Source organism: Corvus hawaiiensis, chromosome 1 (assembly GCF_020740725.1).
Source record: "Corvus hawaiiensis isolate bCorHaw1 chromosome 1, bCorHaw1.pri.cur, whole genome shotgun sequence".
NCBI lineage: Eukaryota > Metazoa > Chordata > Aves > Passeriformes > Corvidae > Corvus > Corvus hawaiiensis.
Window position 1 is genome coordinate 52,383,797 of NC_063213.1, and position 18,520 is coordinate 52,402,316.

General features: G+C 41.3%; 1 protein-coding gene across 2 annotated transcripts; it reads right to left on the minus strand.

The window, feature by feature from the left end:
* Nucleotides 1–7,472: 7,472 nt before the first annotated feature.
* Nucleotides 7,473–10,703, minus strand: ARL4A (ADP ribosylation factor like GTPase 4A). Of its 2 annotated transcripts, none has more exons than XM_048304527.1 (2): nucleotides 10,612–10,703; nucleotides 7,473–10,014 (listed from the first exon to the last, which is right to left on the minus strand). In XM_048304527.1, exon 2 carries the CDS (start codon nucleotides 9,946–9,948, stop codon nucleotides 9,346–9,348), a length of 603 nt encoding a protein of 200 aa, XP_048160484.1. In that variant the 5' UTR covers nucleotides 9,949–10,014; nucleotides 10,612–10,703; the 3' UTR covers nucleotides 7,473–9,345. The 2 variants fall into 2 exon arrangements, with proteins under 2 accessions (XP_048160484.1, XP_048160475.1); XM_048304518.1 differs by lacking the exon at nucleotides 10,612–10,703 and adding an exon at nucleotides 10,247–10,372.
* Nucleotides 10,704–18,520: the final 7,817 nt, after the last annotated feature.

Below are 18,520 nucleotides of genomic sequence, written 5' to 3' on the forward strand. Positions count from 1 at the left end.
CATTACTTCTGCAAGGATATTATAGATGTGGTGAGATTCCCATAGGTAAATAAGAAAAAGAAATCAGGTTGATTGGAAGAGTACTCTAAACTTAATCCTAAGTGCTTGAAGTAAGGATTTTCCAACACAACATAGCTAATTATGGTCATCCCACTGAAAGTGGGAACTAACAGGAAGGAGAAAAAGAAAAGTGGGGTTTTTTTTCAGCTATAGAGGTTTTGTACCCTTTATAAAATTGGCTGGGCAAAGCAAGAGTGAAGAGTATGTCTAGTCTTCTGAGCTGATCAGTGCTCCTTGGTGAGGAAGAGTGCTTTGTGCAGGCATGTACGTGCAGATGAAATGAATGCAAAGGAAGAATGAAGTATTGCAGCTTCAAACAGCCAGATTCTATACCCCCTGTGCAGAGGCTTAAGTGAATCCATAAGGAAAAAAGCCAGGAGTGATTTAGGTCAGACTAAAGCTATTATTAAGACAGGATCTCTGTATTAGTTCTGCCTTTAAGAAAAAATGTACATCTATGCAAGAAGATATTATAGCCAGGCAAGATATGCCCTTAGTAACCTTCAGAATAATTTCAGGGTTATCTAGATGGGGTGAGCAAACATCAAAAGATTCAACACTTCTATTGACACTAGAGGCTGCTCCAATTTTTATTTTTTTTAATGGTTTTGAAAACAGCCTGGAAATTTTACAAGCGTGGGGGTTTTTTTCCACAAGATGGAGAAAACCCTGCATTTGATTTACTTCACCATCACCACTGCTAAGAAAATGTACTTTGTTAAGGAGAGGACTTGAAATTATTAATCAAAAAAAAAAAAACCAAAGGAAAAGCAGGTTCGTGTTTCTGTTCTCTGTACATGTTCAATTTTACAACTCTTACTGCACAGAAACAGCTCTACTGACACTGATGAGAGAATTTCACTCACTGTGAGTGAGCTCCGCAAATTTGTGTGATGTGTGTAGGCCTGATTTGCAAATGCTAACTGTTACGACTTTTAACTTAAGAAAAAAATTTCAAAGGTTTCCATTTGGAGCTGCAAGTTCAAACCATTTCAATTCATAAACAAAACTAAAAACTTCTTTGAGATAGAAGAGGCAGCAAAACACAAACTTATTTTTTGTTTATTTACATTCCCCTCTAAAATAAATATATATTTTTTTTATTTAATGTGGTAAAAGGCAAAATTAATACTCTGTGCCAAGTTTCAGACAAGTATGAAATTTCAAGACTTGTTATGTTATTACGCTTCTGAAATAAGGATTTATATTTATTAAAGAAGTGCTGACACAACCTGAACTCTGACCAGTAGTAATGCCACCACACACAAGAGCATGGTTCACATGCAATTCAAACAGCTCAGATTACCTTAGCCTAATAAAATGAAAGATTTAAAACAGAGGAAATAATTGCAAAGTATCATATTTCTAGTACTGTCATGTTTGCAGTCACATTTGGGTTTAAAAAGATGGGAAAAACGTGAATCTATTTATATATTCTCAAATTACACCCACAAAACAGGATCCCAGAGAAATTCTCACAAACAGGGTTTGCAAGAACACAACAGGAGTGTGTGGAGGTAGATGTGGGTGTCTGGATGGATTACATATGTAATCAACATGTAAAGCTCTATAATACTGAAAATAATAAATTGTTGTGAAGGGGTAAGGGTGGAAAGTGCATATTACATGGATTATCTGCCCTAGTTCCTGTTCTTATTTTTGGAAAGCAATCAGCTCTTCGTGAGAACTCAGCACCACGCTGAGCCACCCTGGGGCTTTTCATGGCCCAGCCCTTCACTTTGCTTTATCATCTGTTAGCAGCCACATCCTGTGCAGACTGATTCATTACAGCCAAGAAAGGCTGTGAGAAGAGGAGACCCTCTGAATCCTGAGGTCTGAAATCACACTAACATACTTCTCTCAGTATACTATATAAAATAAATCTACTTTTTCAAAGGCATTTCCAGTCATTTTTGTAATTATTCAAAATAAAAGCTTATTTTAAGACAATGTTATTTTAACTCAAGATCTTTGCAAATCACCTTTACTTGAAAATACTCATATGCCTGATTTGGATGCCCATATGTTCATCCCAATTTAATTTAGACATAATACCAAATAATTTTGACCACTTTTGCTTAATAGCTGTGGTCAAACGCAAACAAAAATCAGGTAATCATAAACTGATACAGTTTATGAATATTTATTCATTGATGTATATGAAGTACATTATTCTTTTCAACTATGGTAATATTTTTGTTTTCTGTGAAGCTGAAGTGCATGCAGTCAGAGATAATACAGTATGTTGAACTTGTATTTTTAAACTCTAAAATGCATTACTTTTGAAATGGTATGATTTCCTGATGCATAACTACTGAACACAAATACATTGCAAGTCAATTGAAAAATCTGAATTAATGTCGCAGTCTATTACTTTCCTCTTCACTGTGTTTCTAAATATCCTAATATCTCACAGCAGCTTTAACCATGAATTTAAATGTAAGAGCAACTATGAGATTCTTGTTTTACATGTAGATAAAGAAACTTCGGGAATAAAATGACCAATGATCAGTGGCTGGGCTGGATGTACCAATCTTCAGTCTGAAACTTCCAGTTTCCTGCATTAACTCTGGGACTTTAAATTACATTCTTTGGTGTATTTAAGTTTCAATGTACAGCTGAGTCTTTGTATAGAATTTTTTCTGTCTCCTATCATGATTACAGCAACAGCAGGACATAAGCAAACTCTGTACATAAGCCAGTTCTATGACAGAGTGGCAGAAACAATTGCTGAACCGTGTAGAAGCAGAGTTTGCTGGTACCAGTGCTACCATAGCACACAGTGAGGGATGTATTGATGTGGCAATAGAAGAGCTGTCAGAAAGCATCAGTCTGGGCGCAGTCCATGAATCCCATTTGTCTCCAGTGTAACATGACTGATTACAGCTAAATTACAGTGACTTTAAATGTACAAGTCAATTTTCTAAGGTAATTAGAATCAGGGAGACTAGTACTTCTATGGTTAGCAAAATTCAGCTCCTATACAAAATACAGTATAATCAAGGACAACGGAATATATATACATATCTGATTCAAATAGAAGTTAATTGGCTGGAGTTCAAGGGAAACAGTGCTATTAATAATCCATAGATTGCCATTTTACTGTATCCTTTATAAGAGGAACCAAATAGGAATAAACTGTGTTTGCAGATATATTAATATATTGCGTTTCCCAAAGAATCAAGGTTCTATTAGAAACTAAACTGACCCACAGGAATACCTCAAGACAGCTAAAAACATATATCATAGATATATATATTCAAAACCACTGTGGAGACTTTACACTCATTGTCTGCAAACGGTTGAAGGCATCTTAGAAGTCATCATGCAACTGGTGTCAAGAGAACAACAGCAGCCAACGGCTTCAACAGCATACAATAATTGTAAGACTAGTGTAGTTCAGTTCTTGTTAGAAACAAGAAGATATTTTTTGAAAATTTCCCTCTTTAAGGTCATCTCCATCCCGTTAAGCCTGCTTTACAAAAAGATTCGTTTTATGTAGCCAAGTCATTGAAGCACAGGTGAACACTCTTTCCTGATCCTCTCCATTCACAAACTCATCCTTCTGACACCCAATTCATTGATGCTCTAATATCAAAACAACCTGTTAAAAATTTCAAGGCAAATGACATTGAAACAGGAAAAGGTTGAAAATGTCAAGCTCCAAAGGAAAAAATCCTAAATTATCAATCCTAAACTGGTAACAGAAGATAAGCAGTTACAGGGTTGGTGGTACCTCTGGACTATGTGCAGTGTCTGAGGTACCAGGCTTCACACCTTTACTTTGTCTGACCTAAATTCTACCATTTGGTATTTTTAGAAAGAGCCTCGAAATACAGCAGCTTGTGAGCCAGCCAGGAGCCCTCAGCACATTCAACAAGGCTCAACAACCTTGCTTTCTCTTTTGTCAATTGAGATTAATGCAGTGATTAGGGGACTTTCTTAAATGAGGTATTGTTTCATTTCAGCAATAGGAAAACTAAAGTGTATAAAATAATAAAGATTTTGAACCAATTAAGCAGTCTAAAATCATATCTATTTCCCTAGGGCTCAATGTGTCTTGAAAAGCTAGGGAAACCCAACAGTTTCAAATCCTCTCTCCCTCCACTCACCCCACAGGCAACAACTGTACTTGACCTTCTCCTTTCTAACTATTCTGTCATCTTTAGCTCTTAATTCAGTGGAGCAGCTTTGTAAATATAGCTGGAGCTAAGAAACCGTAATCTTCAAAGCTCAGGGATTATTCTCTCTTACTTTTCTGAGCTGTTTGCAGGCAGGTATTTAGCCTGGAAGTACTGTCAAGCCTCCCTGCCTATTTCTTCTCCTTAGATTTTGGGTTTGCCTTTGAATAAAATCAGTGTGTGACTACTCGGCCCTGCAGTGAGCAGGCAGGCAGCATCACCCACTCACCCAGAGGTCCCTCTCTCACTCCCAGCCAGCACCAATAGAACAGGACACTGGCAGGGAGAAAACTTAAGTCCTTCATTTGCCGTGTGGGTCTTTTGTCAACTAGGTCTACAAAACTGCAGTTTTGCTTCTTTACAGCTGGTTTAAGAAGACTAACTAATGCTTTAAAGAAGGACAAGCTACCAGCTATGTATTGGCGCTTTATTTTGTTCTCAGATAGGCAGAATGGCTGTGGGAGCCCACATGACAACCCCTAGCATCACCCTGCTGTGAAGCCAGGCTGTGTATTTCCCTCCAGTTTATTCACACAGCTCTGCAGTCTCATACCGCTCCTAAAAATAATCACAGCCTGCAGAGCAGCATGAGGGGCAGGCCTTCACATACCTATGTCAATCAGGATTTAAAAAAAAAAAGAAAAAAAAAGCCTTCCTCATCCCCCAGACTAAACAAACAGCTCCCCACACATCCCTTCCAGCAGCAACAAGGGTTGTTTTGGCTTGGGGACACAAATCTATCAGAGCGGGCTGTAAACTGTGACCCTCTCAAAAGATGAGTCAGTAAAGTGAAAACACTGATCCTAAAAACACTGATTCAATGCCGAGATTTCTCTCTCAGAAGTTAGGCAGCATTATGAGCACACATTTGCCAGCCTTCATGCACTGCAATCTGACAGCTGACTCACGACTGCATGTTAGGACTAGTGCCTTATATATAGTGGATGCAGATTGCCTATGTTTTCCACACTCTGCCTTACCAAGTCCTTTGTAGCATCAATTTGTAACATCTAAATCCTCCCTCCATGTCGAGAATGACACTCACCTTTCAACAAGTTTCAGCCAGACACTAATTAACACTCTGCTATTAGTAAACAAATGATCCAAGATACAGACAACACGCCCCATCAAGAAGACAAAACTGCCTTCAGTCAGACCTGCTGAAGTCCAGAAGGGCTTAGCTAGCCCCCACCTGACTGCTTTCAGCTCCTTGCTGGTCTCTGACCGAAAAGTCCTGGGTAATGAACTCCTGCAGGACCAGAGTGCTGCATCAAAGGGTACAGGAGCACCCAAGTCAGGCTGGGAAGCATGGGCTGGCTGTGGGTATTGCTTTCTACACAAAGGATCAATCAATCATGCCTCACTAAAACATGAAAATTTGAAAAGCGGGATGTTTAACTTTTTTTTTCAAATATAAATGCACATTTAGTGCAATGCAACTTAAAAGTGATGTTAGAACCTGAAGCCTCATCCCACAGTATTTTTCCTAGTTGACAGTCCTAAGCTAACACACTCACAGCTAGAAAACAGAGACCACATCCTGAAGGCTGGTTAACTGTAAACGACTGCATGTGCATAAACAGCTGAGGCAATGCCATGCCAACTTTTGTAAGCTAAACCAAGTGATGAGGTGACAAGACCTTGTAGTTAGTTCAATAGCTCCAACTCAGATGCAATTCCTTACCTCCTTAAAGAAGCAGCTTAAGACAGTCACCTGAAATCTTGAAGAACAGAGTGTTTATGTGTAGCCCTTTTGGCAAAAAGTATTTTCAACTTTAAGATTTGTAACTCCAGCATTGTAACAAAATGACACCTGCTTATTCAGCTACTCTAAAGATTTTCTTACACCAGTATTTAGGCCCGAACAATTAATCATATGGAAGAAAGTGATCCCAGGCTGGCAGGACTGTGCCAGCAGAAACTCAATCAGTTCAGATACCAAATGCTCTCCTTCAATTGTTGTTTTGTTCATAGCTGGAAGACTTTGTCATAGTAATACAAAACACAGTTTCAGAGGTCCAGCTACATTTGTATACTGTACTCTCAGAACTGTCACTGTAAAATCCCAGCAAAACAGTTCTAGTATAGATAAAGGCATAGCTTGAAAGTAAAACTCATCCCTTAGAGTCTTCTACTTCCAAGTCTGTATTAACACAGGAAGAACCATGACATTTTAGAAACAGTACTCTCTACCTTCTCTCACTTTTTCCTCCAGAGTGCTAGAGCACAGATCTGTCAAGTCTTTGTAATTAAAATCATTCAGTGCTGTTTTTATGCATAGAAGAGTTTAGGGAGACTGCCACCAGATAAAACACAAGCATGTTTAATATGCAGAACAAAACACAGTTCTTTTTTTTTCAAGCAGTATGCCTTTTCACCTATTCCCAATAGAAGCCTAATGAGTACTGAAAATGAAGCAATTACTATTTGGTATCAGTTTGTTTACTGGGTACAAGGAGCCAGCCTGCCATCTCACCTTCCTTAGCCTAGGAGTACAGTGCATCCAATAAGAAGGAAAATATTAGCCAGATTATACCAGTTATACACCACATTCATAGGACTCAGCATCACTAACATAGCTTTTTCCTCAGGACTACGAGTAACCTACATTTTGATGTGCCATCAGTTACATAAACAGAAACCAAAATATCAGGGTTTTGAGAGAGGATTGGGTATTCTTGTTCAAACTCAGCCATTTTCATTTGCAGGCTAAACAAAGTTTTTCTTGTCTATGCTTGCGTCCTGAAACTAATTAGAAGCTTCCCGTATCGACACATTCTACTCATTGCTGTAACATCCCAGAAGATTCACCCAAGGCTTAACTGCAGATGAATCCCTCAGACAGCTTCAGACACACAAGCCTAAAGACACTAAACCACGTACCACCTGAGAGTACATGTGATATATACCCAACATTGCCTATTAAGTGTTGCACATAACACAATAGGTTCAGCTATATACAAGATTTTTCAAATTATGCAAGAGCCATCACTTTGGAAAAGAGTCACTACAGCTGGTATTTCTTCCGTGAATATAGAGACGAACCATTGATCTAAGGTTTTCAATGAGATACCTCCAACTTCTAACACCATGACATTTATAAGCCTCACCACATTTTAAGACTTTGGTTATTCGACAGAAATACTGATTCAAATAACAGTAGAACTATGTGCACAGAGGTTGGTAAGAATGTACCACTGCAGTACAAGAAGTCAGACGCCTCTCTGCAGGCTTGTTTGAATTGTTTATTGAGGTTTAAGAAGTCATCCACATTTCTATAAATATAGACATTACTTGAGTAAGTGACTTACAATGTCACCAGTGCAGGTACATATATAACCAACATACAAAAGCTCCACTGGAAGCTACTTCAGTTTATTCAAAAAGGACCAAGATGTCATTAAAAAAAACAAACAGCTGTCACTTTCAGTTATTGAAGACACTAAAGTGCATTTTTGGTTACCTCCTGGTCAAACAGCTGCTGGTTAAAAAGTTTGATTTTTTTTTTTTTTTAAACATAGCTAAATTACATCGATTGACATTCAGGTTTGTAGCTGTCATCCTCCTGATACATGGCAGCAGGTAAGAAAAATGTATTTCTTTGCTGGTTGAGAGGAGGAAATTGATTTTTCTATTTTTTACTTTTTTTTTAATCTGGTATTTCCAACAAAAGTTTAAAGATAATCTAACATTCTGATTAATTTCTACAGCACCACTAAAGTTAGTTTTAAAAATCCAGGCTCTGCTTTAGCCCTTTTAATTGCTAACCAAGTATCTAGAAAGTCACTTGAAGCTCTGTACCAGTAAGAAAAACTACCCTCCCTTTTCTGTCAAGCACTATCCTGCCCAGTTAACACTGTTTGCACACTCTGTAAACAAGAACAGCTTAAAGCGTAATTAAAGCAGAACACAGGCCCATCTTGAAAATCTTCTTCCCCCTTTCCCTCCCCCCCACCCCCGCACCCGGTAGTGTCTAATGTTTGAGTGTATAAAGCATTATTACATTCCTAACCACAAAATACTGTAAGAGTCACAACAAAAAAAGCATACGTTGAAAGTGACATAGCAATACCACTTTAATAAAATGGGGTATTTTGGGGAGATACAAGATGTGCTCTGCTAATTTTAACTCCATCTTTACTTCATTATAAGTATGTTATATTGCCAGGAAAGTCACCAATAGGGCAAAGAATGCTGCACTGGTTAGAACCACAGCAGCCATAGTTGTTCTTTACAGCTCTTTTACTGAAATTCATTGACTTTTGATACTAGGAGGACATAATACTCACCATTCAGAAATTAATTACTAATTTTGAGTAACAGTTTAAACCTGATTAGCACTGTATAATGATGAATGGCTACTTCTAAAAAATAAAAACCTTACATACCAAAAAACATGCTATATGTTGGGAAACCACTTTTTCATGCTCCATCGTGTTGTTTAGAGTTTTTACTTGTCAAAGTCTTTCTTTTACCAGTTGAAGAATCCACAGCACTTAAAGTTTCAAGTATATGAACTGAACATGATTCAATTTCAAAATGTGCCAAATTAAAAAAACCCTACACATGTAGCCAAGCTTTCATAGAAATCCTCAAACAAGGTAAAAAACCAGCCTCAACGAAATTATGGGTTACTAGCTTCATCCATGTTTTTAAAGCTGTATAATGTTCACCTAAGCACTCCACTTACGAGCAGTAGAAGTTTAAAAACACAGAACACCTCCAACGCAAATTGCTTGCAGAGGGCACCCTCAAACATATGAGTACAACACTAAGCAGAAAACCCTCATTTTATTTGGCTATTTAGACATCCATGTCACATATACCCACCCATCCATTTCCTGATAGCATTACATCATCTATTAGGGCATCTGAAATAATACAGAGCCAAAAAAACTCAGAAGAGACTAGTTTAAAAAAAAAAAAAAAAAAAAAAAAAGTTCCACAACTGCACAGCCTTCCTCCACACAGCAAGGTTGTGCAACTGATTGTTTAACATAATTAAGCTTAACGGCATCCAAACAGGCAGGCCTGGGTTTGGAAGCTGTCTTGCGTCAAATTTTGACCATATAACTACTTTAAAATAGATGGGTCAAAAAAGAACTCATCTTTTCTTTTTCTGCTGCCTCAACATTTTCCTTCGCTTAATTATCATATCATGTAGTTTCTCCAGTCCCTCTTTAAGTCCATCTCCAATGATTGCACAGGTAGGCTGCAAATGCCAGGGTGTTGAAGAACTCAGCTCACTCATTGCTAACATTTTCTCGATTTCAGAAAGGGAGAGAGAGTTCCTCAGGTCCTGCTTGTTAGCAATGATAAGGACAGGCACTCCTTGATTCTCAGATATCCTAGTAATCTTATGAAGTTCTGTTTTGGCCTCCTCCATCCTCTCAACGTCGACGGAGTCCACCACAAACACGATGCCATCGGTGCACCTTGTGTACGACTTCCACAGCGGCCTCAGCTTCTCCTGGCCGCCCACATCCCAGAAGTGGAAAGTGACCGTCTTCGAGTTGCCCAGCGTCACTTTGATTTTCTCCGTATTAAATCCTTTAGTGGGGACAGTGTTGACGAACTCATTGAACTGCAGTCTGTAGAGCACCGTCGTCTTCCCAGCGCAGTCCAGCCCTAGGATGACGATGTGAAAGCTCTGGAAGGAAGGCAGGCTGGAGAGGATCGGCGTCTGGTCCGAGAGTCCATTCCCCATTGCCAGAAGGGAAGGTGACAGCAGGCTGCCACGAGCAGAGGCGGCTCCCGCGGCTGCGCTCCGATCCTGCCAACGACACAAGCGACGTAAGATCCCGCTCCGCCAGCACCGGGGCTGCGCGGCCGCAACGCGCCGGCCACGGCGCCGCCGCCCCGACTGCGGGGGCGGCCGCGGGCAGCGCGACGCGGAACGCCACGAGTCCCCCGCCCCGCCCGGCCCGGCGGCTGCGGCCGCTCCCGGCACTGCGGCTCGCCCGGCACCTGCGCGCCCGCCACCCCTCGCCGCGCCCCGCGCCTACCGCTGGTCCCTCAGCGCGGGGAGGCGCGCGCTGCCCGCGACCCCATGCCCACGCGCCGCCGCTGCTCCCGCTGCTGCCGCTCCCGATCCCGCCGCTACTGCCACTGCCGCTCCCGATCCCGCCGCCACTGCCACTGCCGCTCCCGATCCCGCCGCTACTGTCACTGCCGCTCCCACCGCCGCCGCCCGCACGCCTCTCCCCTGCATCTGGTGGTGGGAGCGCCTCCCAGCGCGCGCCTAGCCCCGCGCGCCCCTCCCCGCGGCCTCCCATTGGCCCCACCGCGCGCGGGGGGCGGGGAGCAAGGCGCGCTCCGCCTCGCCCATTGGCCGGTGGCGCCGGCCACTCATGGAGAACCCGAGGCGTACCGTCCGCAGCCGAGCGCTTCGGGCCGAGCCTCGCCCACGCCCTGCCTTGAACGGCCCCCGCTCCTCCTCTACCCCCCGTGAGGCGGAGCCCTTGCCTCACGCGGGGTGCCCGGGGAAAGCCAGCGCGGCCGCGCCCTCCGCCCACGGCAGCCCCTCCCGCCCCGCGGCGGGCGGCACCGCCCCTCCGGCGGACCAGCGCCTCGCCCCTTCTCCGGGAGAGCGCGCGCTCATTGGGCGCGAGTGCTGTCACTCCATCGCGCCCGCGGCCGCCCTGGGACGCGCCGGGGTTGGCTCTGCGGTGCCCCGCCCCTTCCCCGGGAGAGCGTGCGCTCATTGGGCGTGGGTGCTGTCACTCCATCTCGCCCCCCGCCGCCCTGGCGTTGGCTCTGCGGTGCCCCGCCCCTTCCCCGGGAGCGCGTGCGCTCATTGGGCGCGGCTGGTGTCACTCTAGCACGCCCCCTGCCGGCCCGGGCGGCCGCCGGGCGGTGCCTCCCCGCGCACCTGCGCCGCTGCCAGGGGCGCGCGGCCCGGCCGGGGCGGGAGCGGCTCTGTGCGCGCGCCGGCCTGCGCGGCTGAGGGCCCCGACAGCGCCCTCAGCACGGGCGGCCTCGCAGGTGCTACTTAAATAAAAGTGCCCCAGGCCCGGCTCTGTGCTGGCATCGTACGTGTTGTATGTGCCTTTGGCCTGTCCCCGCGAAACCGAAGACACAGACCGGGAGGGGCCGAGTGTAACGTAGTGGATGACACCGTCCTGATGGACGCCTGGCGCACTGGGCTGGCAGCAGTGCTCGGGTCTGAGTGAACATGCAGTAATACTTGGCTTAGTTACAAGAAAGGTTTCCCACAGCACAGGGAATATGTTAAGTAATTCTGCATTTTCATATCTCAGACTGATTTGAGCAGTAAAGTGTTTCCCAGAACTAATTACGAGTGCCTGATAACACATTTACTACATTTACTGTTTCCAGAGCATACAGGTGTTAGAGGAGGCCTGGAGGAGTATTTTATCTCCACTCTTCTTGCTGTCTCACCGTGGTTCTATTCTTCCCACTGCTCTTTTCGCTTCCCACCTTTGCCACTGCCGTTTGCACGGCTGTGGCAATGCAGATGGTTACTTTTGCATGTGTCAGATGTACCCTGGCTCAGTGTAAAATAGCACACAGAAGGATCAGAGCAGAGCATATTACAAAAGTACACTTCATCTATAACCCTTAGATAAAAATTTAATAAACCAATGTTTATGATAAAAGCATATGTTTAACTGTTAGCTAAAGCTATTGTGCTGCTCTAGTCTACCAGTCCAAGTGTGTGTTTCTCTACTCGGTATCGCAATCATAGACCCATAGAATGGTTTGTGCTGGAAGAGACTTTAAAGATCATCTAGTTCCAACCCCACTGCAATGGGCAGGGAGACATTTCATTAGACCAGGTAGCTCAAAGCTCCATCCAACCTGGCCTTGAACACTTCCAGGGATGGGGCATCCACAGCTTCTCTGGACAACCACCCAAATCTTCGACCAGCTGGGTTTCAGTAAAAGAGCTGAAGCAGCATTTTCAATATTAGTCTTACCTTTTTTTCTAGAGGACTTTAAGATTTCTTGATGTGGCTGATGAAAAGTGTTAAATTATAAGAATATTCAGACAATCATATTTACTTTTTTTTCCTTTTAAAGTATTGTACTCCATATTTTAAATCACAGAGAATTTTGTATAAAAGAGATGTAATTTAATAATAACGGGACATATAATAGCAACAAAAATTCTACCGTGTGCTGTAGGCAATGTTTCCTATTATTAAAGTAAGATACCCATTCTAGTCCTACTAAAAATAGCAAAATTCTAATTTGCTTACATCTGAGATTAATATTTCACTGCTTTTATCTTTGTTAGTTATTTACATCCTGATCTTGCAGCTGATTCTCTTTGGAGGAAGTGGCCTGTTTGTATAGGAAGGTGATTTTACATCTATGGAAAGGAGGGGTAAGTTACTACCGCTAAGGCCAACTGGTACCTTTCTGATTTGGCAGTATTTTACACTACTTTTGCATAACATAAAGAACTGCACAGCATACAGTGTAATAGAAAAACATTTATAATGACAGTAAAAGTGGGCCTTAATTATTTCATGGATGGTTTTCAGTAATTTAAAATTGGAGGAAACCAGCTAGAAATACCTTGTTAAGGAATATTACTGCAGATAATAGATTTATTCATAAAGCTTGACAAGCTGAAATAAATCAAATTGACCTTTATCTCCACCTACAAAATTAACTATCCCCTGTTTTAAATGGAGAAATAAGTCAATTAGATATTACAGTCTTCTAAACCTTCATGTCTGATTGTTACCAAGATCCGTTCAAACTTTAACGCAGCTTCCTAGTAATACATTTTACAATTAATTCCATGAGGATGGATATTGGCTAGCTCCTACCCTCCCTGAAGGTATTTTGTTTTTAAACATAAAATGCATAAGGCTTGTTTTTAATCTCTTGTTCTGCTGAAAAGCAGTCAGTACATAATACTGTGTTGAAAAGAGAGGGATACAGAGCTGGTGTTTTTTTTGAGGTGTAGCATATCCAGCACAGTAGGTGGAGAAGGAATCTCATAGATTACGCGTTTCTTTGGAAAAAGAGTTTTATGACATCAGGGAGGTCATTTTAAGATTAGACAGAAATTAACATCTTCAACAACATGAGCATACCTGTATTTGTAAATATATACATGTAAATAATCCATGCTCTCCAGACAATGCTTGGACACTCCCTACAGTTAATTTATCACATTTACCTGTTGTAACTTGCTATGAAGTGAATTATGATCTCTCTGGGGCTGAGACTATTTTTTACTGCAAGTCTTCTTTGCACCTTGATCTTAATTAATGCCTGTAGGCACTTCTGCAAAACAGCTATTAAATAACAATCCAAGTGGATCAGCTCCTCCCATACACTTCCATGCTACTTTAGAAGTCAAACGTGCAGACTGGGCAGGTATTATGGAGTAATGGTATCTAAATTAGTGGGAGTGTAGTAGAGTTGACACATTCAACCTCTGATAATTGAAGGTAAGGTTAAAGCAAGGCTTTGATTATCCTGTAGAAGCCTTGAATGGAGGTGTACAGAAAGAAGTGTACTTACTTTCTTTTCAAGTGTGTAGCTAAATGGGGGGGAGTGGGCTGTTCTTAGATGACAGCTGAAAATAACTGCAAGATGCATGTAAGAGGAAACAATAGAAAACGGCTCAAGCCATGTGCAGAATTTTTAATGCAAAATAAGGAGGTGCCTAACTTCTATGTTGGGGTAATTTCACGTTCTGATACTTTTCTCATTTCCTATCTAATGTCTACGGATCTGAGCTCTTTCTGGCTCAGCATTCCTTAGCTCATGAAAACAACTGCAACTTCAGATTCTCTGGGCTAAAAACCTTCTCCCCTTTCCTGGATACCAGTTTGCCAGTGTAAATCATAATGTATTATTTTCTACACAGGTTTCATACATATATGCTGCAAGTATTTTCCGCACAGAAGAGGGCCTGGGACAAATCTTTGTGTTTCAAGAAAAAGAAGTAGTACCTGCATAACATGCAGCTTTTTCACTATGGTAAAGTAGTTTGGTTTTTGTTTTGTTTCGGTTTTTTTTAATTCCTTAATGGTCCAGGGGTAATTTTGGTTCAGGGCAAGTTTGAGAGGGCCAGGCTTCCAATGCTGCAGTTATTACTGCCTTTGTGAAACTTAGATAGTCCTTATTAGGGATATGGACCTTGAAATTGGTTGAAGTGTTGCCAAGAAAGAATTGGCATACAGTGGAAAGATAAGATTCTTGGAAATTTTAATATTATTACTCAGCATAGACTTAGATTACCTTTTAATACATATCACCTCCTTCACTGCAGGAGCTGTCTCACAGTGCCCAGGTAACAAAAATGCAAAGGATCATCAAACATCTACTTGCAAGGCTGCGTGTATTCTTCACAATAGATTGTCTTTCATCTGGAAATAACAATTCATGGAAATTAAAAGTTAGCAGTTCATGAGAGGTTCACTGTAGCAGGACATTAAATCAGAGCCTTCACTTGTACTGGTCATTTTAAAGTTAAATTCCACTCAAGTAGATATGACTGTTGTTATACAGCCACATCTAGTGATGCAGCAGATGAGAAATTCCTTCCAAAGCAAAGATAGTGGGCTTGAATGTCCATGGCCGGATAAGCACAATATTCCTTATATTTTCATTAAGTATCATAATTCTGAAGAACAGGCTAATAACATTTATTATCCAGGGCAATAGCTAATCACCTTAGAGTCGTTTTATAATAGCACCATGTGTTGTGTGTAGCAAATCTGATGCAAATCAAATGAAAAATGAAACATCAGACAAATGATCCTGAGGCTGCATAGTGCAGATGCAGAGGGATATGGCCGGCCAGAACTATAGAACAGTAAAAGACAGAAGAAAATGTGAACAAATGCTGAAGGAGGGATAGGAAGGAACCTGCTGCATCAGAGAGCTGAATTAGTTGTCAGACACAAAGGAATGAAGTCATAAGAAGAATGGAATTATTGCAAGGACTGTGCACTGCCAGCTACTGGTAGCTGACATATAGCAATGGGATCCCAATGCCCCATCTTCATGAGAGAGATGTGTTAGCAACCTCACACCACCAATTATTGCTGCTCCATGTGGAAATCGAGCAGATTTCTCAATGTATATGAAAATCAGTTGCATTTCAGTACAATGACATAGCAGACCTAGGCTGGGGCAATATGTGTTAATGTTTGTGTAATAGCAATAATGTTTATTATTACAGTAACCAATTCTCTCTCAGTTGTACATTCAAAAATTGAAGTTACTTCTCTTCAACTATACCCTAAATCTCAAATTAGAGCTAAAAAAGTACTGCTTTGAATTGTCATATGGTTCTGAAATGCTTTGTTATATGGTATATAAAATATTACAGCAGTTTCACCATGAATTTTGAGAACCCCCTTGAATATGAACAGGAAGAACGAAATAGCTGACAAATTTCAACACATGAGGTTTTGCTCTTAAAAATTATCTCTAAATTGATGTACAAAATGTTTTGCACAAAGAAGCCTTTTATCATCTTTGCTACATCTGCTGAATTCTTTTATAACTTACGTGCTGCATGAATTACTTTGCTTTGATTATTAAAAAGTAGTTGGTGGTAGAAAATATAATTTATTTCCTCACAATAAATAACAAAGCTTAGAGCAGTAGGGAGATGGAGTCACTGTGTGTTACGATTTAAGTTACCACTCTGATTAGACCAGTTAATTAAACTTACTCTCATTTCCTACATACCTTTACATGAAGTCTAACATCTGTGTTTTGCTGCTTTCATTTTCATAAATAAACATAATGCCACATAGCAGGCTAACAAACAAACAAAAAGCCTCTTCTTTGATACTGACAGTCAGACTTCGTTGCATCTTCAATTCTGTTCAGGTGTGTTAGCTGAAAGGAAAACTGTAGTAGCTCATTAATGTTCTTAGTCACTCTGTGCAAGTGCTGGCTCAGGGTAACTGAAATTGTAACCTCCACTTTACAAGCTCTGTGAATTTCGGTTGTTTCATCCTCTGATGGGATGGCTGTAGTGGTGGTCACTCCATGTCTGCAGAACACGGGGAACAGTCTGACCACTTTGTGTACATGTGGTTGTGCAAGTAATGCAGCTTCTTCCTGTGACAGGGTGGGACAGCAGAAGGGTCGTCCCTGACAGCATCTTTGTGTTAAGGACTTGAATCACAAAACTCTCAGCCACACTGATTGTTCATTTAATAGCAGAGTGTAATTAATAAAGGTTAAACATAGATCCACTTTTCATATGATTCAAAGTTTATAGTCACAAAATCCAAATCTGGTCATAGGACTTGTTATGGGGCGGTTTTAAAGAGTAGAAAGAAGCATTTTTGTTACAGGAACCCCTGGTTTTCACCCCCACTTCACTAAGCAGCTGGTGCTAAAAGAACCCCATCAAATATGTTTATTTAATAAATGGATAAAATATGTTGTACTTTAATCCTTCAGTATATGAGGTAAGACTTCTGCACCGTGAGCAATTCCAGTGTTCAATGTGTGATACTACATACGACCTAGCCTTGGCTTGCTTGTTTTCTTCAATGGTTGTGTACTGATCAAAGACTTATATTCACCTCAGCAACAGGTTCCTCACCTCCTGCCCCAGGTTTGTGACAGCACTTTTATTTTTATTGCTTTTTTTTTTTTTTTTTTTTTTCCTCTGGAACTACTGACTTGAGTCAATCACACTCTTGCTGAGAATGCAGTACTACTTAATGCTACTGTTTGAAAATCTTGTCAGTTAGAGAATGGCTTCCAAGATCTTTATATTCCCCCAGTATTTTCTCCCCCAGAAAAGCCATGGGCACTTTAGAGGTGGGGGTTTTTTTGTACGTCAGAGTAATTCTAAACAGTTTAAAATTCTATTAAGCTGAGATTTCAGTATCAGCTGCCATCTTCTCACATTGCTCCCTTTGAAAAGGGTTGCAGAGCTTTTAAATATATCCCTTTCTTACAATGGGAGCAGTTTGCAAGCAGATTAAAAGTACTACAAAATTACAAATACAAGAGCAGCATGTTATATTTTGCCCCTGCATAAGCAGATTTAATATGTGAAGGTATTTTCCCAGCTCCAGAATAATAATGGAAATGTTAGTAGTATAACTACTGCTGTTTGACATATTGCTAGCACAGAGCAACAATGAAGGAAAGAAAAAACTGCAATTAAATGTTTTTCTTTTCTAAAGAAATTTATAAATATTATATAACTCTTTCGCATGTATAAGGGTGCTGATGTTTGCTGGAATTGTAATAGATAGGAAAAAACAAACAGACCTTGGACATCAGAATGAAGAAAGTTTTTCTTTGATAAATTTATATCTCAGTTGATTTACTGTAGTGGAAAAAAAAAAGATACAAGTCCTGACTGAAGCTTCTGACTAAGTGTTTATGGGATGAAACATTCATTTAAGCCAGTTATTTCCTAACAATCCATCTGTTTGCAACAGTTACTTATTTAAAAGCTATGCTTTGTTCTTCAGGTGCTACATATATCCAAAAGGAAGTGCCAGGACAGGAAGAAGCACACAGCACTCAGTTCACAGAGTGGGGGTAAGTATAGGGTTAATTAAATACTTAAATGGCAAGTATAGTGCGCTGACACCTGCCATGAGAGAATTTCAAAGACAGTCACAAAAGACAAAGCACTGAAGCTTCACTAATTTGCAGGGTCTGGCCTGTCCCTATGGCTGGCTGGAGCAGGGAGCCTGTGCCTGTGTGGTGTGCACAGCTGGCTCTTGGATGTGTTCCCACACATCGACACATCCCACACATTTTGGCAACAACTGAGAGGTGATGCCCACCCAATATACAGGGTTCACTGTGAGAACAAGCAGGCTGTTGATCTGTAATAAGTTTTCGTGTAAATCAAGTTAAGTGCACGCCTTGGAGAGGAAATTCAGTTGCTCATCTCTCCTAAAAAGGCACAGCAGCAATAGAAACAGATTTCACAGAGATTGCACTGTATGGAAATAAAATTTTATGGGAGATATGCCTAAGCTCTCAGGAGAGCTGTGAAAAATCTAAAGTCTCTGCTTCAGTGTATAATAGTGTACGTAATACAGTGATAATGTCACAGCTCCTTGAGCCTGGTGCTCAGAGGCAACAGCTAAGAGAAGTCCCCACTGAGACAATGACATAGACCACAAACAATCTGTTTGATATTTTCCAACCACTGTTTGGTAATTTATCAGTGTTCCTAATAATAGGAGTTTGCGAGTGCTCCTTATAACTCCTGGTCACATACAGAACAAATACTATGGAGTATAACTACTCTCTGGCTTTCTGAAAGCATCTGTTTTATAGATGAATGGAAA

Coding starts and splice junctions, on each gene's coding strand:
- ARL4A (XM_048304527.1), bottom strand. CDS start 9,948: ATGGGGAATGGACTCTCGGACCAGACGCCGATCCTCTCCAGCCTGCCT.